This window comes from Poecilia reticulata, linkage group LG2, assembly GCF_000633615.1.
Source record: "Poecilia reticulata strain Guanapo linkage group LG2, Guppy_female_1.0+MT, whole genome shotgun sequence".
Lineage (NCBI taxonomy): Eukaryota > Metazoa > Chordata > Actinopteri > Cyprinodontiformes > Poeciliidae > Poecilia > Poecilia reticulata.
In genome coordinates, this window is record NC_024332.1 from 35,289,696 (window position 1) to 35,297,566 (window position 7,871).

Below are 7,871 nucleotides of genomic sequence, written 5' to 3' on the forward strand. Positions count from 1 at the left end.
TCTGTTCGAAAGCTCGGAGCTGTCACTACTCCCTGCGACTCATCTCTTTCTCTGAAAAAAAAAATCGTTTCTCTTCAAATGGCTCTTAATAAAATATTTCAAGGACGAGGTAGCGCGAAAACGAAAGAGCACACGTTGTTAATACAATATATTTCAATGTGGTCATAGATTGGCTGCTTATCTCACGCTTAAAGTATTTGTAAAGAGAAATGGGTCAGCACCAGTGAATATTAATATTTATGTATTACCTGTGCTATTGTTAGTGGTAGCAGTAACAACTGTACAAGTAATGTACTTTATTTTCTCTTTCATTTAAACTGATAAAATTAACTGAGACATGAAGTCACATTTTCATTTAAATTAAATTCAAAAATACTTCATTGATCCCAGACAAAAAGGCATGTTGTTGTATCTCAAGTAATTTTTTTTTCGATTTTATGAATAATCCTTCTTTGTTCCATAATCTTCAGATGTTCCAGAGTAGTCCCCAGAACAGAGCCAGCCTCCTTTATCAAAAATATCTAGACTTTATAAGTCCCTGGCAATGATTCTGCTCCCCCACCAGATGATGACAGAAGAGATGATGGAACTCTCCACAACAGACTTATTGAAAATGCAGCAAACACTGAAGAACCGAAAAGATGCCTATTTTAACTACACATTCAATATAATATGTTAAAACAAATAATAAGCTGTAGAATGCATGCTGCAAATCAAAAGAAGAAACTAGACAACACCAAAAATAATCTAAAAAAATAAATAAATGCTGTTTCTCAAAGGTACTAGAATGAGGCTGAATTTATTCTYTGTGGAAATATGAACAAATAAAGCTTACTTTACTACAACCACCGTCCAATCTTGTTAACTTGTAAATATTAAAGAAAATGGAATGTTTCAAAATGGTGCAGGCTAATATTGCCTCAAAGCAACAATCAACTTGGAGATATTAAATATTTTACATATTTATAAAATAAATGATGTTAAAGAAAAGAAGCTTTTCTCTCTCTCTCTTTCTCTCTCTCTTTCTCTCTTGTGTACCATTAAAGTACACTGTTGTCAAAAGGCAAAAAACATTAAACTTACAAAAAGGATTTTGTTAAATAAAATGTATATTGATTGTGTTTATTTTCACTATTGTATAATAGACATACATATTTTTTTTCCCATTCAGACATCAGATAATCTGAACCACAGGAGATAAACAGTGAAAATAATAGAGTGGAATATTTCTGTACAGTAGTAATTGCTTACACACATACCACATAGTAGCAGTTTTKTTTKTTKTKTTTTTTTTTACTTAAATCATTTAATGAAGATAATAAAAATAACTAAAAGTACATTAAGCAATAAAATATTTTTGCAGAGTAARGAAAAACAGCCATAAATATCCAATTTTTCTGCAGGTCRTGTATGTTTTATTTCTAAAACCACCGACTTGCTCTGCTCCACGTATCTGCTGCTCTCTGCCTGAACACAGACTGACCAGCTCCCAGGTTAAATGTGGTGCCCAACATGTAGAAACTGACCGCTGTCGATCGTACATAAGGACTTATGAAAGCAGACAGATTTTGCTGAGACGTAAACACGTACTCGTGCCAGACAGCAAAGGAAAAATACAGGAGACCCTGAATGACGCCAGTGATGGTGACCCTCAACTGGCTACTGAGCCGAGCACTGGAAAGGGACTGTCCATTTATAACCATACGCCGAATGTGCATTCCTAGATAGACTACAGTGATACAACTAGATGTCATCATCACAACAAAAGAGAGATAAAAACGACCCTTCTTTATGATAACCATAATAGCATATATATCCACAGTCTGGTTCAGCAACTCTTCCACCGGTATGGAGACGGGTGCCTGTTCCACCTTAGAAGTCATGTTGAGTTCAGATCCAGTAGAATAGGGAGCCATAATGACCAAGACTAAATCCAGTAAACCGTAAATGTTTTCTAAAAGCAAAATGCAGAAGATGATTGGTTTGATGTTCTTCTTAATCCAGATGAAGATGGCTCTCTGTGCAGGAACAATCTGAGTGTAATAGAAGAAGTTCAGCCAGACAGAGGAGGAAACGCTGCTGGACAAACAGCCAAGTGTGATCACAAGATATATTTCARTGATCCTGTCAGCAGTTTTCTCAGAAAAAAACATCCTAAAAACTGTTAATAAATAAACAATGGTGCTGACAACCAAGGAGCCCAGAAGTAGCTTTAGAGGTTGCTTGATCCTTTCTCCGCGGAGCGGACACACGATGCAGAAGATGTAAAAAGCATTAATTATGAAGTTGATTACGCCGACAGGCCCATTGACCAGGGCCCAGGTTAGGTAGTTCATCTCTTTGGTTGATGTGTTTCTTCTATTTTTATGTGTAGGTTTTCCTGTCTTCTCTGTGAAGAGACCCGCTCTTATCGACTAGACAATGACATCAGAGGGGCAATGGAACAATTCGGACATATTTACATATTATGCAAACAGATTATGAAAATTATTCTCATCAGTTTGAAATTACCTGTGAAGAAGGTCGTCTTCAATGTGTTCATCACTTTATACGTATTATTGTTCTCATCCTTGATGTTTCACTTCTCTATATGTCATGTATAGACAAATGTAGATGTTTTATGTAAAACAAAAAAAAGTACTTAATACTAATGTCTCCCACTTTAACTGAAAATACTTTTCTCTTGTCAATAATAATTATTCTGCTCCTATAACATTCCCCAGGCTCCGTTGTCTCATGTGTAAAATATGTGAATTGAGAAAATAGTTTGTTAAGTGTTTTAATTAATTAAATTCAGGAATAAATTGCAGGCAAAAAAAAATAAAATAATTTTGGTATTTTTTTATTTAAATAAACACTTCCGACTAAAACGCCAGAATCAACACATCATATAAACACACAAAACCAGCAGGAAAACACATAATAATCCATGTCAGCAACAGCAAATTATGATACATCTTTACATTCAAACACTTATGGAGAGTTATAATATTTTCTGGTAATTATTATTTTGCACCCACCTACYCACACACGCACACACACACGAACACACACACACACACACGCACACATTACCCTCATTATTGTGTGCACACGCAAACACTTACACACACGTAAAGCCACAGGTTTATCCCTTTGAAGTCAGTCAGTGTGTATGATTGAGATAACCATTGTGCTACATGTGGACAACTTGGGCATACTTGGAATAAATAACAGCTAGCATCAGGTTACAAAATCATTATTCAGTCAGTATAGATCCAATCTTTAGACATTTTTTTTAGTTATTTGTTAAGCTCCACATTTTTTTCAAGATTTATAAAAACAGATTTCTTATTACAGCAGTGTTGTGGACTTGTATTCCAGGTGCTGCACCATTGGTATTTTTAGATGTTTTTGGACCATTTTGCTGATGCCCGTTTCACCTTTTTAAAATCTTATAAAGGAGAATGGTTTTGTTTCACTGTGTATCAGTGCAGTGCTTCATAGCCAGGCAGCAATAACTGAACACGAGAGGCAGACAAAACACAAACTGTAATGGACCATTCACCTTTGCATTAAAACAATGGATGAATCGCTCCATTTACAAAGGCCTGTAGAAGTTGAACTAAATGATTCAAAACATGCAAAAACACTGAAATGGTCACAGGGAAAAGGATTTCACTTGCAAAATAGTTGTGTTTAAAATGCGCCACACACCACACAGCAGCTCACAGGTTTCTGTGTTGAACTCTGATTTCAGATTTTACTCATAAACCTTCCCGTGGCAACAATAAAAATCATAATGCATTACAGTAGGAGTTAGAGGATGTGTGTGGGTCCAGAGCAAAACATTCAGAAGTAGTCTCTTCTCCGAGAATCATCGCTTATGAAGGAAGGGTTCAACTGGGCGGGGTAAATGCATGAGTGGCGCGAACCCGGCAGACCCGTGAACGGATACAGGCCATTTCTCTCCAGGTCGGAGTTACGCAAAGCAGGCTGTGGGGAAACAATGCAGAAAATACTTTAAATATTTGATCTTGTTGAAATTAGCAACTGTATCAACTGAGATGGGGTAAAAAAATTGCCTATCGATAATGTTGGCCTCTTTTTCAGGATTTTTTTGTGTGCTAATCAGTCTGTATGATAATGATGTGCGTCTCTCTGTGGCGTAGTTGACTCAAAAACTGGAGTTTTAATCATTTGAACATGTCTCTCTGTTTTCCTGAAATGTTAGATTTTTTTTCTAAGGTATAGCGCTACATGTTCTTCTCAGCTTAGACTACATTCCCATACTTCTTCTTGAACCTTGAAACCTTGTTGGCCCCAGGAAAGGTTATAATATTGTAAAATGAACATTAAAATAAAATCTACTTACAGAATAGTAAATGTCAGTCATCTGCAGCAAGTTTTTTGTGCTGCCATTTTCCTGCATCTCGATGGTCTCCCTGCCCCACTCCATGGATATACGATTATTTTTGGGGAAGTCTGCATACGGCGACATTTGCATGTCTCCACTCTTGAAGATGATTTTATTGATGTCATTTTTGTCTTTCCTGAAAGGTTGACATTTTTAAAATTAAAACTTACAGAAAACACAAACATAAGCCAGATAAAACTAATTAAATAAAACTAATTAAATTATTAGATTTATATAAAAATATACTTATATATATATATATATATACATTTATAATTTTTTTTTTTTTTTAGATTCTCTGACAAGGAAAGCCATCTTACTTGCAGCAAGTGACAATTAGAGCAATGATGAGGATGAGGAGGAGAGCGCCTCCTGCAGGTGCCACCACAACTGCAATCAGCTTATAAACTGTAGTGTTAAAATAAGAAAGAGATTGCAATTATTAAAAAATTAATACCAATAACACATGAATTTGTTAGAAATAGACTGAACATTATTGGTCAGGTAGATCTACTTACAATTGGCACAATTGAAGCCCCCAAATCCAAAAGTGCACCTGAAAAGCAGAAACAAAAACTACTTTAGAACTTTAAACGTTACATTTTACTGGTTTGACAGCACCAATAAACAAAGTTTGACTCACGCGACACATGTGCCATTTTCCAGCTTGTATCCATCCCTGCATTCTGAAATAAGACAAAACTGGCATTATTTTTAATCATTTAAACAAATCAAACTAAATATTCTGTTGTTCTTTTTCTTCAAGTGAGCAATTTATTTATCTGTCATTATTCTATAATGAGGAAGAGAGCTTACCTAGGCAGGACAAGTCTTCTGGGTTGTGTTTGTAATATCCCTGGAGACACTGGCAGTAAGCCGTGCCACTGCTGTCAGTGCAGGTTGAGCGCTCGGCATCACACTGAGTCTTCTGAGCTTCACATAAGCTCTCCACTGGAACACAATTAAGAGTCATTGTTGATATTAAATTAAAAGTTTATGTCTAAATCGTTTATATCTGTAATGGAGAATGTTGGAAGTGATGCTTTTCTAATTCAGATAATCTGTGATTCTCCACCAAGACAGTGGTCTGAATGCCATCTGTTGAGACTGGTAAATGTTTTTGGATAAACTCTGCCCCCTGGCGGCTATTCATATATATACACTGCTAGATTTGATCAACTGCCCAAAGGAAACCTTCCAAGACATCTCAGAAAGAAAGAGAAGTAAAGCTTATCGATCTTGATGATGGTGATGTTGATGCTAATCAACTCACTGTGGTAGGAGAGCTGATGCTGCAGGACCATTCTGCAGTGGGTCAACGACGAGCTGCAGTTGCTCAGAGACATCTGGATGCTGTTGTACACTTCAGTTGTCGTCACATCAGTGGAGATGGAAAACATGTTGACAGCCAAGATACGAACCCCGCCCTGCTCCCTATGGGGAACAATCGCACTGTTTTATTTGTTTTACTTATTTTTATTTATTTTTTTTTAGCAAATTAAAGTATTTTAAAATAAGCATCATCAACAGAATATGTATGTAAAAGTTGAAGTGTGCTGCAGACTTACTTGCTCCTTAGTGTTGAGCGACTATAGCCTCGGAGGACCGACAGTGACACGTTGAGCTGAATGAGATACATTAAGTATTAACTATATGAAGATATAGGCAGTGATGATGCACGTTAAAGTGTCTTGCAAAACTATGTATGGCCTTGTATATTGTATTTACCTCAGTATTTTATATTTTGTCGCATTATTTTTGCATTGTAGAGCGAGACTTACCAGCTGTATGATCTCTCTCTCATACATGGCCAGGGTTTTGAAATGATCATGTCTGTTAAAACTGAAAGTTCCCAGAAATGTCTTTACTATAGAAGGAGAAAAGAAAAGCCTGCAGTGAGCAAGCTGGAATAACTTCAACAAAGCCATAAAGTGGACTGATTTGTATTTCAGGATCACCTCTGGTGCACGTCCGTCCATCCTCAAGATGATAGCCGAGTGGACATTCACAGTTGAAGGAGCCGTTTGAGTTTAAGCACTTGGAGCCAGTCGGGCAGGGGCTCTGCTTACACTCATCCATATCTGAACACAGTAGGTGCGAAAAAAAATACAATATAAGAGGAACTCTTTCTGACCTGTAAATATCAGTCATTTTCTTCGTATTCTGCAAATTTGTTTTGATCGTGTAAACATGACATCACCTTGGTCACAGGTGGGTCCTGTCCAGGCCTTCTGACACTGACAGATGAACTCTGGTCCCTTATAGCTCACACACATCCCTCCGTTCATGCAAGGGTTCGACACGCAGGGATTTCCTGGCAGTCAGGGAGGTCAAAAAGCATATTGGCATCAAAACATTCTTTTTTTTTTTCTTTTACACCAAATCTTTTTTTTCTGCTGTAAAGCAGACTACAGCATAACTATCTATGTGCACAAAGAATGCCAGTCCTATTTTTAGGATGTTTCTTCTAAAATGCCTTTATAATAAATTAAATGTAGCAGCTTTCTAATTCTTCTTTTCAGATGTAATAGGTCTGCTATTTCAGTTAGGATTCCGACCACGTTACACCACTGAGACTGCATCGGAAAAGGTCTTGCACGGCACAGCTCTTAATATTGATGCAACAGARGTTTCAGTGTTGGATTTACTAGCTCTTAGGCAGATAATATAAACAAACCTGTTGTGATGGTTGTTATGTTTTATGAATAAGTGCAATGTGTGCTGTGCAATATTTAACAGGAATACGCAGAGAAAAATGAAGTACTCCTTAGTCCGTCCCCTACATGTTTAAAATGAGAGGCAAACTGGCTGCAATACGTGCTTTCACCACAGGACGTCGCTAAAAACCTACAAAGATGAACCTGAATTCATTTGTGAAAAATTGATCACTTTAACCTTAAGAGTTAAAATCGACAGTTACTCTGAAAATAAAACAACTTAGCTTCAGTTTATGAAATTTTTTTTAATTTTTTTTATTTTCTAGTCATTTTGTCGCGCATTAACAATATCTGTCATCTATCACAGTGGTTCCCAACCCCCGGTCCGTGGACCGGTACCGGTCCGTGGACCAATTGGTACCGGGCCGCGCAAGAAATAATTAAATATTTCCGTTTTATGTATTGAGTCTGGAGGATCTTTTATTTTGAAAATCCTTTAACCGGATTCTCTCGGTTACTTGCGCGCCAACACTGAGCCCACAAGCAGCAAAATGAGTAAGAAACAGATCAGATGTCTTTGGAAAGTTTCTTTGCAAAGGGGAACAGGCCCAGAGAAGAGACAGCAGAATGGATTTATCCCGGACCGGTAGGTGAGTCCCACATTACAAGCCCGCTCTGTACTACATGCGGCGACCGGCTGCTAATGAGGTAATGAAGCTTCAAACTGCAACACTTCGGGTGTCATTGTCTCTCATCACTCCCAGATGGGACCGTCTCGTTGCAGAGAAACAAGCTCAGGGCTCCCGTTAGTCATTATC

The 7,871-nt window shown here is 37.4% G+C and overlaps 2 protein-coding genes across 2 annotated transcripts in view; both read right to left on the minus strand.

The window, feature by feature from the left end:
- Positions 1–1,421: 1,421 nt before the first annotated feature.
- Positions 1,422–2,336, minus strand: LOC103461749 (uncharacterized). The gene is made up of 2 exons (XM_008404100.1): positions 2,224–2,336; positions 1,422–2,079 (listed from the first exon to the last, which is right to left on the minus strand). Exons 1-2 carry the CDS (start codon positions 2,334–2,336, stop codon positions 1,422–1,424), a joined length of 771 nt encoding a protein of 256 aa, XP_008402322.1.
- A 490-nt stretch (positions 2,337–2,826) lies between these two features.
- heg1 (heart development protein with EGF-like domains 1) overlaps positions 2,827–7,871 on the minus strand; it is a 13,301-nt gene continuing 8,256 nt past the window's right edge. The window contains exons 5-15 of the mRNA XM_017307994.1: positions 6,597–6,710; positions 6,355–6,477; positions 6,178–6,263; positions 5,965–6,020; positions 5,670–5,830; positions 5,213–5,347; positions 5,040–5,082; positions 4,915–4,952; positions 4,717–4,804; positions 4,355–4,532; positions 2,827–3,975 (exon numbers count right to left, since the gene is read on the minus strand). Of these exons, the coding sequence (XP_017163483.1) occupies positions 3,832–3,975; positions 4,355–4,532; positions 4,717–4,804; positions 4,915–4,952; positions 5,040–5,082; positions 5,213–5,347; positions 5,670–5,830; positions 5,965–6,020; positions 6,178–6,263; positions 6,355–6,477; positions 6,597–6,710 (1,166 nt within the window). The 3' untranslated portion in view covers positions 2,827–3,831. The remainder of the gene's footprint in view (positions 3,976–4,354; positions 4,533–4,716; positions 4,805–4,914; positions 4,953–5,039; positions 5,083–5,212; positions 5,348–5,669; positions 5,831–5,964; positions 6,021–6,177; positions 6,264–6,354; positions 6,478–6,596; positions 6,711–7,871) is intronic.

Bases quoted from the DNA above. Each gene is read 5' to 3' on its own strand.
- LOC103461749 (XM_008404100.1), bottom strand. From the start codon at position 2,336: ATGAACTACCTAACCTGGGCCCTGGTCAATGGGCCTGTCGGCGTAATC. The intron at 2,080-2,223 runs GCAACCTCTAAA...CTGTTTGTCCAG, and splicing joins CTCCGCGGAGAAAGGATCAA to CAGCGTTTCCTCCTCTGTCT.